The following is a 15357-nucleotide window of genomic DNA, read 5'->3' as shown; positions in this document are numbered from 1 at the left end:
ACCTGCACCGCCTTCCCCGCCTCCCTCGTGCACTCACTCAGGGCAGGCCAGTCTCGGTGAGACGTAAATAATAAAAGCTTTCATGAGGAGCACACAAGGACCATTAAAACCCGGCACACACAAAGCCACTGGAAAAGTGCCCCTCACAAAGCTCACCTGGAAGAAATGCAACCAAATCAAGGCTGCGATAACCAGCAGAGGCCCTCGAGAGCCAGTTCAAGCAAGGTCTGCCCCTGGTGGTGAGAAAATACCAACTCTTGCAAAGACAGGTTCCGAGGGAGCCGGGTCAGACCCAGGCAGCTGTGTAGACACAGAGGCAGACACGTTTGACACTGGGCTCCTGCACAGGCCTGTAGCAAAGAACCACGGGACCACCAGGGCCCTGCCATTCAGACCCTCACTGGCACCAAGCCTGGAGGCAGCGCGGGCCCCTGCCACACCCATTAGCCACAGCTGGCCAGGTTCTCCAGATCCTGCAAGAGTGACCTCTGCCCACCCTACTCATGTGCTGGGTAAAGGGAGAGTCACGGGTCAGAGGACAGAGAATTCTGTCTTCACTCCCTCCCCCAGGGCTGCCTAAAATCTGCTGCCCACAGAACATCCAACATGGCTGCCGGCTGTGTCCTCACGGTGTCCTGCCTCCTGTTAGAATGTCCTTATAGGGGCTGGCACCATGATGTAGCCAGAAAAGCCACTGCCTGCAGCGCTGGCACAGATTTGAGTCCCGGCTGCTCCACTTCTGATCCAGCTCCCTGCTGATGCACCTGGGAAAGCAGCAGAGGATGGCCCAAGTCCTTGGGCCCCTGCACCCACATGGCAGATCCAGAGGAAGCTCCTGGCTTTGGCCTGACCCAGGCCCTGCCATTGCAGTCATTTGGGGAGTGAACCAGCAGATGGAAGGCCGCTCTCTCGGTCTCTCCCTCCTCTTTCTGTAACTCTTCCACAAAAATAAAATAAATCTTAAAATTATTTTAAAAAGCCCACACCCTTGTAATAGAATTCTCATGGCTAACACGCCCACTTCCATTGCACCTGACACCATGACACTTCCCAGGCTTCCTAAATGGACAGAAATTGGGCAATCACCAAATTCCTGAAAACCTCTGCCCTTCCCTGGAAAAGCCTCCAGACCACAGACGGGACAGCCCGAACCTTGCAGGCGCAGGCTGTCCCTCTGCTGACCTCTATCCACCTCCTTCCTAAAGCGAGAGGGGCCGAGCCAGGGGGTGCTGCCAGGACCATGCCCACCACCTCCAGTGGCGTCCATCTCAGGCCACCTTCTCCATGGACACAGGCGGCCACCACACACGACACTCCCACTCGGAAATGCAGGAGCTCCGCTCCGCAAACTGCCCCAGTGAATGACCACCTCGGCGTCCCCGTCAGACCTTCAAGGTACGAGCAGTGGGATGGCCAAGGGACCCAGGACTGAGGGGACAGCAGGTCCCCCACTCTAGCAGAGTGGACTGCTTGGGGCCTTTTAGTGGCCTCAAGTCTTCCTTAAAGCTTCACCTTTTAAAAAGTTGATAAAACAGAGAACTTTTCTGGGGCAGTCTTGTATTCCGACTTCAGTGTTTTCTAAATCACCAACTGGGCTTTCATCACCAGCCCCTGAGAGAGGACCGTCCTTTCCCACCACTGCGCTCCTCCCAAGCAACCTCACTCGCCCTGCAAAGCTTTGGTACCGCTGAGTTCCCTTGCTTTGGCCATTCATACCATCTCCTGAGCAACCCGGCCCTTGCAAAGCAAGCAGGGGTTCAGTGTCCTGTGGTGACCCGGCTCTCTCCAACACGACTCTTGAGCGCATCCCCATGCGTGAGGTCCTCACAGGAGGGGCACCCATGCGAAGTGACCCTGTGCAAGGCGCCCCCGTGTGGTGTCCCTGCAGGGGATGCCCGTGCACCTGGCACGTTCAGTTGGGATGCTCCTGGCAGCTCCCGAGCAGGAAAGGTGCCCAGAGATTCTGAGAGTGCCTCTAATTTGTGCAGGAAACACAGCTCCACCTCACCCGGCTGGAGAAGGGTTGTTGCTATTTTAATTTCCAGCTTCTAATTTTAATTTCTAGCTTCTAATTAACTTAAATACAAAGTACAGAACAAAATCTGGCCATACTCCACTACCACAGTCCCCACAATGTTGTCAGTCTGCGTATTCCAGACCACTTTAAACAGAAGCAATCTTCCTGTAAACACAGCTTTGCAGCCTGCCTCGCCCACTGGCCAAGCCGTCTCGGTCCACAGAGACACCAGCAGGTTGGCCTCGAGGCCTCCCACTCCTGTAGGCCACTCTCCACCAGGCCCCGGGGAAGAGCCTGGTGAAGGGTGAGGGGTCATGGGCTTCATGCGGGGTGCTCAGAGCAGGATCCAGGGGCAGGCCTCTCTGAGCAGGACCCTGGGGGGAGGCCTCTCTGAGCAGGACCCTGGAGGCAGGCCTCGCTGAGCAGGACCCTGGGCTGGGTCTGGGGTGCAGTCTCACCCTGACTCTGTGCCCTGTGGACGCTGGGCCTGGGTGCAGACTCACCCTGACTGTGTGCCCTGTGGACGCTGGGGCTGGGTGCAGCCTCACCTTGACTGTGTGCCCTGTGGACGCTGGGGCTGGGTGCAGCCTCACCCTGACTGTGTGCCCTGTGGACGCTGGGGCTGGGTGCAGCCTCACCCTGACTCTGTGCCCTGTGGACGCTGGGGCTGGGTGCAGCCTCACCCTGACTGTGTGCCCTGTGGACGCTGGGCCTGGGTGCAGCCTCACCCTGACTGTGTGCCCTGTGACGCTGGGCCTGGGTGCAGCCTCACCCTGACTGTGTGCCCTGTGGACGCTGGGGCTGGGTGCAGCCTCACCCTGACTCTGTGCCCTGTAGACGCTGGGCCTGGGTGTAGCCTCACCCTGTGTGCCATGTGGACGCTGGGGCTGGGTGCAGCCTCACCCTGAATGTGTGCCCTGTGGACGTTGGGCCTGGGTGCAGCCTCACCCTGACTGTGTGCCTTTCGGACGCTGGGCCTGGGTGCAGCCTCACCCTGAATGTGTGCCCTGTGGGCTGGGGCTGGGTGCAGCCTCACCCTGACTGTGTGCCCTGTGGACGCTGGGCCTGGGTGCAGCCTCACCCTGACTCTGTGCCCTGTGGACGCTGGGGCTGGGTGCAGCCTCACCCTGACTCTGTGCCCTTGACGGTGGGGCTGGGTACAGCCTAACCCTGACTGTGTGCCCTGTGGACGCTGGGCCCGGGTGCAGACTCACCCTGACTGTGTGCCCTGTGGACGCTGGGGCTGGGTGCAGCCTCACCCTGACTCTGTGCCCTGTGGACGCTGGGCCTGGGTGCAGCCTCACCCTGACTGTGTGCCCTGTGGACGCTGGGCCTGGGTGCAGCCTCACCCTGACTGTGTGCCCTGTGGACGCTGGGCCTGGGTGCAGCCTCACCCTGAGAGTGTGCCCTGTGGACGCTGGACCTGGGTGCAGCCTCACCCTGACTGTGTGCCCTGTGGACGCTGGGCCTGGGTGCAGCCTCACCCTGACTGTGTGCCCTGTGGACGCTGGGCCTGGGTGCAGCCTCACCCTGACTCTGTGCCCTGTAGACGCTGGGCCTGGGTGTAGCCTCACCCTGTGTGCCCTGTGGACGCTGGGGCTGGGTGCAGCCTCACCCTGAATGTGTGCCCTGTGGACGTTGGGCCTGGGTGCAGCCTCACCCTGACTCTGTGCCCTGTGGACGCTGGGCCTGGGTGCAGCCTCACCCTGACTGTGTGCCCTGTGGATGCTGGACCTGGGTGCAGCCTCATCCTGACTGTGTGCCCTGTGGACGTTGGGCCTGGGTGCAGCCTCACCCTGTGTGCCTTTCGGACGCTGGGGCTGGGTGCAGACTCACCCTGACTGTGTGCCCTGTGGACGCTGGGGCTGGGTGCAGCCTCACCCTGACTCTGTGCCCTGTGGACGCTGGGGCTGGGTGCAGCCTCACCCTGACTGTGTGCCCTGTGGACGCTGGGCCTCGGTGCAGCCTCACCCTGACTGTGTGCCCTGTGGACGCTGGGGCTGGGTGCAGCCTCAACCTATGTGCCCTGTGGACGCTGGGGCTGGGTGCAGCCTCACCCTGACTGTGTGCAAGTGGACGCTGAACCTGGGTGCAGCCTCACCCTGTGTGCCTTTCGGACGCTGGGGCTGGGTGCAGCCTCACCCTGACTGTGTGCCCTGTGGACGCTGGGCCTGGGTGCAGCCTCACCCTGACTCTGTGCCCTGTGGACGCTGGGCCTGGGTGCAGCCTCACCCTGACTGTGTGCCCTGTGGAAGCTGGGCCTGGGTGCAGCCTCACCCTGACTGTGTGCCCTGTGGACGCTGGGCCTGGGTGCAGCCTCACCCGGACTGTGTGCCCTGTGGACGCTGGGCCTGGGTGCAGCCTCACCCTGACTCTGTGCCCTGTGGATGCTGGGGCTGGGTGCAGCCTCACCCTGACTGTGTGCCCTGTGGACGCTGGGGCTGGGTGCAGACTCACCCTGACTGTGTGCCCTGTGGACGCTGGGCCTGGGTGCAGCCTCACCCTGACTGTGTGCCCTGTGGACGCTGGGGCTGGGTGCAGCCTAACCCTGACTGTGTGCCCTGTGGACGCTGGACCTGGGTGCAGCCTCATCCTGACTGTGTGCCCTGTGGACGCTGGGCCTGGGTGCAGCCTCACCCTGTGTGCCTTTCGGACGCTGGGGCTGGGTGCAGCCTCACCCTGACTGTGTGCCCTGTGGACGCTGGGCCTGGGTGCAGCCTCACCCTGACTGTGTGCCCTGTGGACGCTGGGCCTGGGTGCAGCCTCACCCTGACTGTGTGCCCTGTGGAAGCTGGGCCTGGGTGCAGCCTCACCCTGACTGTGTGCCCTGTGGACGCTGGGCCTGGGTGCAGCCTCACCCGGACTGTGTGCCCTGTGGACGCTGGGCCTGGGTGCAGCCTCACCCTGACTGTGTGCCCTGTGGACGCTGGGCCTGGGTGCAGCCTCACCCTGACTGTGTGCCCTGTGGACGCTGGGCCTGGGTGCAGCCTCACCCTGACTCTGTGCCCTGTGGATGCTGGGGCTGGGTGCAGCCTCACCCTGACTGTGTGCCCTGTGGACGCTGGGGCTGGGTGCAGACTCACCCTGACTGTGTGCCCTGTGGACGCTGGGCCTGGGTGCAGCCTCACCCTGACTGTGTGCCCTGTGGACGCTGGGGCTGGGTGCAGCCTAACCCTGACTGTGTGCCCTGTGGACGCTGGACCTGGGTGCAGCCTCATCCTGACTGTGTGCCCTGTGGACGCTGGGCCTGGGTGCAGCCTCACCCTGTGTGCCTTTCGGACGCTGGGGCTGGGTGCAGCCTCACCCTGACTGTGTGCCCTGTGGACGCTGGGGCTGGGTGCAGCCTCACCCTGACTGTGTGCCCTGTGGACGCTGGGCCTGGGTGCAGCCTCACCCTGACTGTGTGCCCTGTGGAAGCTGGGCCTGGGTGCAGCCTCACCCTGACTGTGTGCCCTGTGGACGCTGGGCCTGGGTGCAGCCTCACCCGGACTGTGTGCCCTGTGGACGCTGGGCCTGGGTGCAGCCTCACCCTGACTGTGTGCCCTGTGGACGCTGGGCCTGGGTGCAGCCTCACCCTGACTGTGTGCCCTGTGGACGCTGGGCCTGGGTGCAGCCTCACCCTGACTGTGTGCCCTGTGGACGCTGGGCCTGGGTGCAGCCTCACCCTGACTGTGTGCCCTGTGGACGCTGGGGCTGGGTGCAGCCTCACCCTGACTGTGTGCCCTGTAGACGCTGGGCCTGGGTGTAGCCTCACCCTGTGTGCCTTTCGGACGCTGGGGCTGGGTGCAGCCTCACCCTGACTGTGTGCCCTGTGGACGCTGGGCCTGGGTGCAGCCTCACCCTGACTGTGTGCCCTGTGGACGCTGGGCCTGGGTGCAGCCTCACCCTGACTGTGTGCCCTGTGGAAGCTGGGCCTGGGTGCAGCCTCACCCTGACTGTGTGCCCTGTGGACGCTGGGCCTGGGTGCAGCCTCACCCGGACTGTGTGCCCTGTGGACGCTGGGGCTGGGTGCAGCCTCACCCTGAATGTGTGCCCGTGGACGCTGGGGCTGGGTGCAGCCTCACCCGGACTGTGTGCCCTGTGGACGCTGGGGCTGGGTGCAGCCTCACCCTGACTGTGTGCCCTGTGGACGCTGGGGCTGGGTGCAGACTCACCCTGACTGTGTGCCCTGTGGACGCTGGGCCTGGGTGCAGCCTCACCCTGACTGTGTGCCCGTGGACGCTGGGGCTGGGTGCAGCCTCACCCCATTGCCGCCCTTCAGCTTTCAGCCTCCCTTTTCCTGCTCCAAAAGCACTTTTCCTAGAGTCCCTAAAACCAGAAACTCTGGTTCCTTTTTCTAACCTGGTCTAAAACTACTGAAGATACAGGGAGCCTATTTCACCACCTCACTTACAAGACAGTCCCAAACAGAGCCCTTCCTCCACACAAAGATGCCGGTCACTCCGCAGAGCCTGACCCACAGCCTGTGATTCAGACTATGTACATACAGACAGGAGGGCTCCTCAAGGGCACAGCAGTAACTTTCGCTCCGTTTTCCTCACGGATGACCCTTCCTCGACGTCAGCATCTCCTGCCCAAGGAGACAGTGTCTCAAAGCTGTATTGACCACACTCCTGTCTTTGGTTCTTTTTAACGAAATCCAAAGGCTCTGGGGACGGCATTGTAGCATAGCAGGGGAAGCCACTGCCTGCACTGCCAGCATCCCTCATCCAAGTGCTGCTCTGCTTCCTTTCCAGTTCACAGCTAATGTTCCCGGGAAAGGAGCAGAAAGTGGCCTAAGTGCTTGAGTTCTTGTCACCCTGCAGGAGACCAGCATGGAGTCCCTGGATCCTGCATCAACCTCACCCAGCCCCAGCCATTGTAATTATTTGGGGAGTGAACCAGCAGATGGAAGATCTCTCTCTCTCTCCTGCCTTTCTTCTTTCTGTCACTATGCCTTTCAAACAAATACAATTTAAAACAACCAACAGAACACAGAGTAAGACCCCAGCCTCACTGGAGCCGTAGGAGCAGTGCTGGTGGTCAGGTGCAGCAGCAGAGTGGACGCGTTTCCAACCCCCGGAGCAGGAAAGCCTCGGCAGTTTTCTTTTTTCTTTTTTTTTTTTTCTTTTTTTTTTTTTTTTTTTTTTTTTTTTTTTTTTTGACAGACAGAGTGGATAGTGAGAGAGACAGAGAGGAAGGTCTTCCTTTTTGCCGTTGGTTCACCCTCCAATGGCTGCTGCGGCCGGCGTACCACGCTGATCCGAAGCCAGGAGCCAGGTGCTTCTCCTGGTCTTCCATGCGGGTGCAGGGCCTAAGCACTTGGGCCATCCTCCACTGCCTTCCTGGGCCATAGCAGAGAGCTGGCCTGGAAGAAGGGCAACCGGGATAGAATCCGGCACCCCAACCGGGACTAGAACCCGGTGTGCCGGCGCCGCAAGGTGGAGGATTAGCCTGTTAAGCCACGGCGACGGCCTCTCGGCAGTTTTCTATATGTAGCATTGCCGTTGTTTGTTCCCACTTAGGAGGAGTGAAAAACAAGGATATAATTTATCTTCCTAAACTGTTCTCAAAATCAAAATAGCTCCTCAGATGGAGCCCACAGGCCTGAATCCCAAACCTGGGGCTGGTGCCCGCGAGGCTGAGTCCTCCTCAGCCCCTCCCCCAACTCTGCCTGAGCAGCTGCAGGGCCTGGCCACACCCGAACCCCCATCCCAGTCTCCAACCCTGTTTTGTTGCCTCACGGTTCTCTGGTTTCTCTCTCCCCACCCCCGGAGGAACTACTCAGCCCTGCGAGGAGCTTCACTTCCTGTGCCTACCTCTCCCACACCTGCCACACCCTGACCACTTCCCACAGTGTGGCCAAGCACAACCCCACCTGGACATGCAGGGCGCGGACTCCAACACCAGTAGGAGCTGGCGTGCTATGTGGCAAACCTATCAATTGTAAGGCCTGTTAGATGTGGGTGGTTGTTTTAGCCAATTTTCTCTTCTCAAATTTTATCAACAAATGTTCTCAAGGTCTCTTACCTCAGACGACTGTACCTTGTTGCTCACCTTACCTATGCCTCTTAAGAAAAACTGGAAGGAAGATGGTTAAAAAAACCAGCTTTCCAGGGGTGAGCATTGGGCACAGGTCAGACACGGCTTGGGACTCCTGCATTCCCTGTCAGAGTGCCTGGGTTTGGTTCTGGCTCTGTCCTGGCTCCCACTTCCTTCTAAAGCAGACCTGAGGGGCAGCAGATGACAGCACAAAGGAGCTGGGTCCTGCCACCATCAGGGGTGGCCCAGATTGAATTCCTGGCTCAGGGCTTCAGCCCAGCTCAGGCTGGCTCTTGCAGGCATTTGGGAAGCGAACCAGGGAAGGGAATTCTCCTTGTCTGTCTGTCCCTCTGTCTCTGTCTCTCAACTAAATTAACCAGTTACAGTTTTTAAAAAGCTTTCCAGGGTCCGGTGCCGTGGCATAGCAGGCAAAGCTACCACCTGCAGCCAGCATTCCATATGGGTGCTGGTTCATGTCCTGGCTGCTCCACTTCTGATCCAACTTCCTGTTAATGGCCTAGCAAAGGCAGCAGAGGATGTCCAGAAACTTGGGCCCCTGCTACCCACATGGAAGACCTGGGGAAGCTCCTGGCTCCCAGCTCCTGGCTTCAGCCTGGTCAGCACTGGCTATTACAGAGGCTTGGGGAGTGAACCAGCAGATGAAGATATCTATCTCTCCCCCACTCTTTGTAATTTTGTCCTTCAAATAGATAAATAAATCTTTAAAAAAATAAAGCCTTCCAAATATTTTCTTCTCTCAAAACCCTTGGCCTGTATCCTGGCGGCAGCTGGCACCTTCCACCTCCTCTCAGGAGCAAGAGCTTGGGCACAGCCCGTGGGCAGGAAGTGCTACATCTGTGCCCAGATCCTGGCCCCTGAGCACCAGCTCCCTACGACAGCAGAGAACTTCAACTGCCCTGCAACACAGAGCCTGTGAATCTCCTCCCTCAACCAAACTGAGCAACGCCAAGATGCAGGGAAGCCCCGCTCAGAATCCCTCAGTGGTGCTGAGAAAAAGCAACAGGACGTTACCAGAGCGACTTCTCCACAATTTTGGTCCTGAACACCTCTTCCTGGTCCAGGTTCACGGTGCAGTAGCAATCCCTCATCTTGTTTGGCCCAGGGTAGGAGGGGAGGTTTTTGGCTTCACCTGAAAAGCAGTGACAAGTGTCATTGGCTCAGCACGGGCGTGTGTTCCCTGGCCACCCACAGGCATACATCCAGACCCACTTCACTGCAGTGCACCTGCTGTTCCCTGTTGGGTCTCAGTTTTCGTACTACCCCAAGTCAAAATCCTAGTGAGAATGCCGAGGGGTGGACACCCAGCCTCTAAAGCAAACCAGGAAGTTGGAGCCCGCCTGCCTCAGGACCAGGGGTTGTTGTTCTGCTTTATTCATGCTAGCCCCTAACACATAACAGAATTTGCACCCTCACCATGCTCAGCGCACAGCTGAGGGCACTGAGCACACCCACACTCCCTGTGCAGCCATCACAACCATCTGTCTCAGCGTCTTCTCACCTTCCCTGACTGGAGCCCACCCCCACATGACACACATCCCCGCCCCCCGCTCAGCCTCTGCACCACTCCTGTCCTCTGTCTCTGTGGAAGTGCTCCCCGAGGCCCTCACAGGGTGGACTCTGTGGGTGTGCTCCCTGAGGCCCTCACAGGGGTGGACTCTGTGGGTGTGCTCCCTGAGGCCCTCACAGGGTGGACTCTGTGGGTGTGCTCCCCCGAGGCCCTCACGGGGTGGAGTCTGTGGGTGTGCTCCCCCGAGGCCCTCACAGGGTGGACTCTGTGGGTGTGCTCCCCGAGGCCCTCACAGGGTGGACTCTGTGGAAGTGCTCCCCCGAGGCCCTCACGGGGCGGACTCTGTGGGTGTGCTCCCTGAGGCCCTCACAGGGGTGGACTCTGTGGGTGTGCTCACCCGAGGCCCTCACAGGGTGGACTCTGTGGGTGTGCTCCCCCGAGGCCCTCACAGGGTGGACTCTGTGGAAGTGCTCCCCGAGGCCCTCACAGGGCGGACTCTGTGGGTGTGCTCCCTGAGGCCCTCACAGGGGTGGACTCTGTGGGTGTGCTCACCCGAGGCCCTCACAGGGTGGACTCTGTGGGTGTGCTCCCTGAGGCCCTCACGGGGTGGACTCTGTGGGTGTGCTCCCCCAAGGCCCTCACAGGGGTGGACTCTGTGGAAGGGCTCCCCGAGGCCCTCACAGGGTGGACTCTGTGGGTGTGCTCCCTGAGGCCCTCACAGGGTGGACTCTGTGGAAGGGCTCCCCCGAGGCCCTCACAGGGTGGACTCTGTGGGTGTGCTCCCTGAGGCCCTCACAGGGTGGACTCTGTGGGTGTGCTCCCCGAGGCCCTCACAGGGTGGACTCTGTGGAAGTGCTCCCCGAGGCCCTCACAGGGGTGGACTCTGTGGGTGTGCTCCCCTGAGGCCCTCACGGGGTGGACTCTGTGGAAGGGCTCCCCTGAGGCCCTCACAGGGTGGACTCTGTGGGTGTGCTCCCCCGAGGCCCTCACAGGGTGGACTCTGTGGGTGTGCTCCCCGAGGCCCTCACGGGGTGGACTCTGTGGGTGTGCTCCCCGAGGCCCTCACGGGGTGGACTCTGTGGAAGTGCTCCCTGAGGCCCTCACGGGGTGGACTCTGTGGGTGTGCTCCCTGAGGCCCTCACAGGGTGGACTCTGTGGGTGTGCTCACCCGAGGCCCTCACGGGGTGGACTCTGTGGGTGTGCTCCCCGAGGCCCTCACAGGGTGGACTCTGTGGGTGTGCTCCCTGAGGCCCTCACGGGGTGGACTCTGTGGGTGTGCTCCCTGAGGCCCTCACGGGGTGGACTCTGTGGGTGTGCTCACCCGAGGCCCTCACAGGGTGGACTCTGTGGGTGTGCTCCCCCGAGGCCCTCACAGGGTGGAGTCTGTGGGTGTGCTCCCCCGAGGCCCTCACGAGGTGGACTCTGTGGGTGTGCTCCCCCGAGGCCCTCACAGGGTGGACTCTGTGGGTGTGCTCCCCCAAGGCCCTCACAGGGGTGGACTCTGTGGAAGGGTTCCCCGAGGCCCTCACAGGGTGGACTCTGTGGGTGTGCTCCCCCGAGGCCCTCACAGGAGTGGACTCTGTGGGTGTGCTCCCCCGAGGCCCTCACAGGGTGGACTCTGTGGGTGTGCTCCCTGAGGCCCTCACAGGGCGGACTCTGTGGAAGTGCTCCCCCGAGGCCCTCACAGGGTGGACTTTGTGGGTGTGCTCCCCCGAGGCCCTCACAGGGGTGGACTCTGTGGGTGTGCTCCCCGAGGCCCTCACAGGGCGGACTCTGTGGAAGTGCTCCCCCGAGGCCCTCACGGGGTGGACTTTGTGGGTGTGCTCCCCGAGGCTCTCACAGGGTGGACTCTGTGGAAGGGCTCCCTGAGGCCCTCATGGGATGGACTCTGTGGGTGTGCTCCCCGAGGCCCTCACGGGGCGGACTCTGTGGAAGTGCTCCCCGAGGCCCTCACAGGGCGGACTCTGTGGAAGGGCTCCCCCGAGGCCCTCACAGGGCGGACTCTGTGGAAGGGCTCCCCCGAGGCCCTCACAGGGCGGACTCTGTGGAAGGGCTCCCCCGAGGCTCTCACAGGGTGGACTCTGTAGGTGTGCTCCCCCGAGGCCCTCATGGGGTGGACTCTGTGGAAGGGCTCCCCGAGGCTCTCACAGGGTGGACTCTGTGGGTGTGCTCCCCCAAGGCCCTCACAGGGTGGACTCTGTGGAAGGGCTCCCCGAGGCTCTCACAGGGTGGACTCTGTGGGTGTGCTCCCCCGAGGCCCTCACAGGGTGGACTCTGTGGAAGGGCTCCCCGAGGCCCTCACAGGGCGGACCCTGCAGGTATGTCCCTCTGTGACTTCTCAGCACAAGTCCTCGAAGTCTGTCCGTGCTGGGGTAGGTGCCGAGCTCTCTTTCCTCCCAGGCTGAGTAATATTCCAGTGAGTACAGATGGACCACACTTTGTTTATCCACTCACACGTGCTTGTATGTAGGAGCAGTGGCCTTGAGCCCAGGGAACCCCACCACGCATAACTCACTCTGCCCTCAACACACTCTCTTCTCTCAGTTCAGATTCTGAAGCTGTCTGGTACTGAACTGGCTGCCACAGGCATCAGACCCATGTCAGGAACAGCTGCGAATGCCAGGCTCCACCCCTAGCCAATGGTAAACCAAGGGCACACTGAGTCCTGTTTGTACCATGCAGGGCCAAGGTCCCTTATTCCCTCTGATACTGGAAATAACACAGCCAGACCATGGGTTTCTCAGAGCTGTCTTCAGTTCTTAGAGCCAGGCGCAGGCATTTGGCCTGGCTGTTAAGATGTTGTCCCACACTGGAGTGCCTAGGCGCAATCCCCAACTCCAGCTTCCTACAAACAGACCCTGTAAAAGCCGCAAGTGAGGGCCTCGTTAATCGGGTCTGTGCCCTTCCCACGGGAGACCTGGACTGAGGGCCCAGCCCAGTGGCTGTGGGCATCTGGGGAGGGAAGCCGTAGATGAGAGCCCCACATCTGTCTACTGCTGTCTCTCTGCGTCTTCAGTAAAGATTTGCTTTTATTTTTAAACAAAGAAGTCAGTGCTGACCACTCACATCAAAACGAGTCACTTTTTTCCACACAACCCCAAATAAACATTCACTCTGACTCATTTGAGGAAATCAGCTAATTTGAAAAGATGACGACATGCAAACGAGCATGGCAGAAGCCCCAAAGGGCAGAGACAGACTTGCTTTGTTCATAGCATTTTTTTCAACTTTTCATTAATGCGACTAAATTGAGACCCGGAGGGAGAAAGCGGCGGCAGTCTTCCTTCCAGCAGCTGGAAGACCGTTTCCAGTGTCCATTTTATTTCTGACGCATCAGAGTGCTCGTCAGGATCCCCACAGCGCACTTGTCACCGCTGGGCCCCGTCCAGGGTCGCCCCCGCGTGTGGCCACCAGGGGAAACGCCCCAGCGCTGGCTCCGATGGAGAAGGTCACGGGGAACCCCCTGGGGGGCTCATCAAGGAGTCACCCCGAAGCAGCAGGGGGGAAGAAAAGACCACGTGAGTATTTCCTCCAGGGTCCTGCCACCCTCACAAGCCTCACGTGAGAGGCGGCCCCGGGCACGGCCTGCCTGGGCCGGAGCTGACCCCGCCTGCGCCGCCGCAGCCCCGCTGGCTTTGTGCCGCCCCCTCCGTGAGGTGCACCTGGTTACCACGGCCTTGGGGGCTCACAGCAAACGACCCTGCGGACTCGGCGGTGTGGCCCCATCTCACGGGGACCGCCTGTCCTGCAGGCCCCACGGGCGCTGCCCCGGGAGGAAAACGGAGTGACACGCGTGCCCGCGCCGCCACCCGTCTCCCTCTGCGAGCACTGCGAGGACGCCACAGGCCAGCGCGGTCTCCCGGCGTGCCGCGGCCGCCCCTCGGCGTGACGTCTCTCTCAGGTGACGTCTCTCTCGGCGTGACGTCTCGGCGTGACGTCTCTCTCGGGTGACGTCTCTCTCGGCGTGACGTCTCTCTCGGGTGACGTCTCTCTCGGCGTGACGTCTCAGCGTGACGTCTCTCGGTGTGCTGCGGCCGCCTCGGCATGACGTCTCTCTCGGCGTGACGTCTCTCTCAGGTGACATCTCTCTTGGCGTGACGTCTCGGCGTGACGTCTCTGTGTGCTGCAGCCGCCTCGGCGTGACGTCTCTCTCAGCATGACGTCTCTCTCGGCGTGACGTCTCTCTCGGCGTGACGTCTCTCTCGGTGTGCCGCGGCCGCCTCTCCGTGTGACATCTCTCAGCGTGACGGCTCTCGGCGTGACGTCTCAGCGTGGCATCTCTCTCGGTGTGACGTCTCTCTCAGCGTGATGTCTCTCGGCGTGGCATCTCTCTCAGCATGACGTCTCTCTCCTGTGACGATGTCTCTCGGCGTGCCGCGGCCGTCTCTCTCAGCGTGACGTCTTTCTGAGTGATGAGGCCGTCTCTCTCAGTGGGAAGTCTCCCTGTGTGATGTCTCTCAGCGTAACACAGCCATCTCCGTGTGTGACTCCCATGTCTCTGCATGCCGCGGCGGCCTCTCAGCGTGACGTCTCTCTCAGCGTGACGTCTCTCTCAGTATGATGTCTCTCTCAGCGTGACGTCCCTCTACATGACGTCTCTTGGCACGACGTTTCTCAGCGTAACGTCTCTCTCGGCGTGCCGCGGCCGTCTCTCTCAGCATGACGTCCCTCTGCGTGACGTCTCTTGGCATGACGTTTCTCAGTGTGATGTCTCTCTCAGCGTGCCATGGCCATCTCTCTCAGCGTGACGTCTCTTGGCGTGACGTCCCTCTCGGCGTGCCGTGGCCATCTCTTGGCGTGACGTCGCTTGCCGTGACATCTCTCGGCGTGCCGTGGCCATCTCTCTTCGTGTGACGTCTCTCTTGGTGTGACATCTCTCAGCATGACGTCTCTCTCAGCGTGACGTCCCTCGGTGTGACGTTTCTCTGCGTGGGGCGCCCATCTATGTGTGACTCCCATGTCTCTGCGTGGGGTGTTCCAAATGCAAATGCCGCTGTCTCCTTGCTGCGTGGGCTGGCCACGTCCCCGCCCCACCCTCCTCTGGCTGCCATGATGATGGAGGCCTTCGTGGGGGAGGGCTGCCATCGCCCAGGGTCTTCACAGCTCAAGACCCAAGACCCCAGGGCTGGTTGGGGAGCAGGGTTCCCATGCCCGTGCCCCCGCTGATGCCCTTCCTTCTTTGTAGCGCGTGCACTGGGGTAGGGCAGTGACCCCAACCTTGGACACTGCCAGCGCCGAGTCACCTGCTGTGTGAGAACCAGTGGAGCTGCCATTCCTTTTATTTTTTTAAAAAAGATCTATTTATTTATTTGATAGAGTTACACAGAGAGAGAAGAGGCAGAGAGAGAGAGAGAGAGAGAGAGAGAGAAAGTCTTTCATCCAATGGTTCACTCCCCAGTAGGCCGCAATGGCCGGAGCTGGGCTGATCCGAAGCCAGGAGCCCGGAGCTTCTTCTGGGGCTCTCATGAGAGTGTGGGGGCCCAAGCACTTGGGCCATCCTCTACTGCTTTCCCATGCCATAGCAGAGAGCTGGATCGGAAGTGGAGCAGCTGGGTCTCAAACCGGTGCCCACATGGGATGCTGGCACTGCAGGCCAGGGTGTTAACCCGCTGTGCCACAGCGCCAGTCCTGGAGCTGCCGAAGCAGGCACTCCCACCTGACTCCAGCTTCCTCTCCCTGATGTGACAGCAAACGTGGAGCTGAAGCTGAGCTCTCAAAGCTTCCGCTACTACTGCAACAACAGGCAGAACCGTAAAAGAGCACAGATGGATCCGACAGCAGCACCTGGCAA

General features: G+C 60.8%; 1 protein-coding gene across 3 annotated transcripts in view; it reads right to left on the bottom strand.

The window, feature by feature from the left end:
* The window catches only part of RASA3 (RAS p21 protein activator 3), a 139577-nt gene that overhangs the window by 88863 nt on the left and 35357 nt on the right, over positions 1–15357 (bottom strand). For 2 of the 3 annotated variants that reach the window (XM_062193894.1, XM_062193895.1), the window contains exon 2: positions 9071–9188. The exons of the other annotated variant lie outside the window; for it this stretch is intronic. In XM_062193894.1, coding sequence (XP_062049878.1) covers positions 9071–9188 — 118 coding nt within the window. The remainder of the gene's footprint in view (positions 1–9070; positions 9189–15357) is intronic. 3 annotated transcript variants of the gene reach the window in all.

This window comes from Lepus europaeus, chromosome 6 (assembly GCF_033115175.1).
Source record: "Lepus europaeus isolate LE1 chromosome 6, mLepTim1.pri, whole genome shotgun sequence".
NCBI lineage: Eukaryota > Metazoa > Chordata > Mammalia > Lagomorpha > Leporidae > Lepus > Lepus europaeus.
This window is presented reverse-complemented; position numbering and strand designations above follow the sequence as displayed.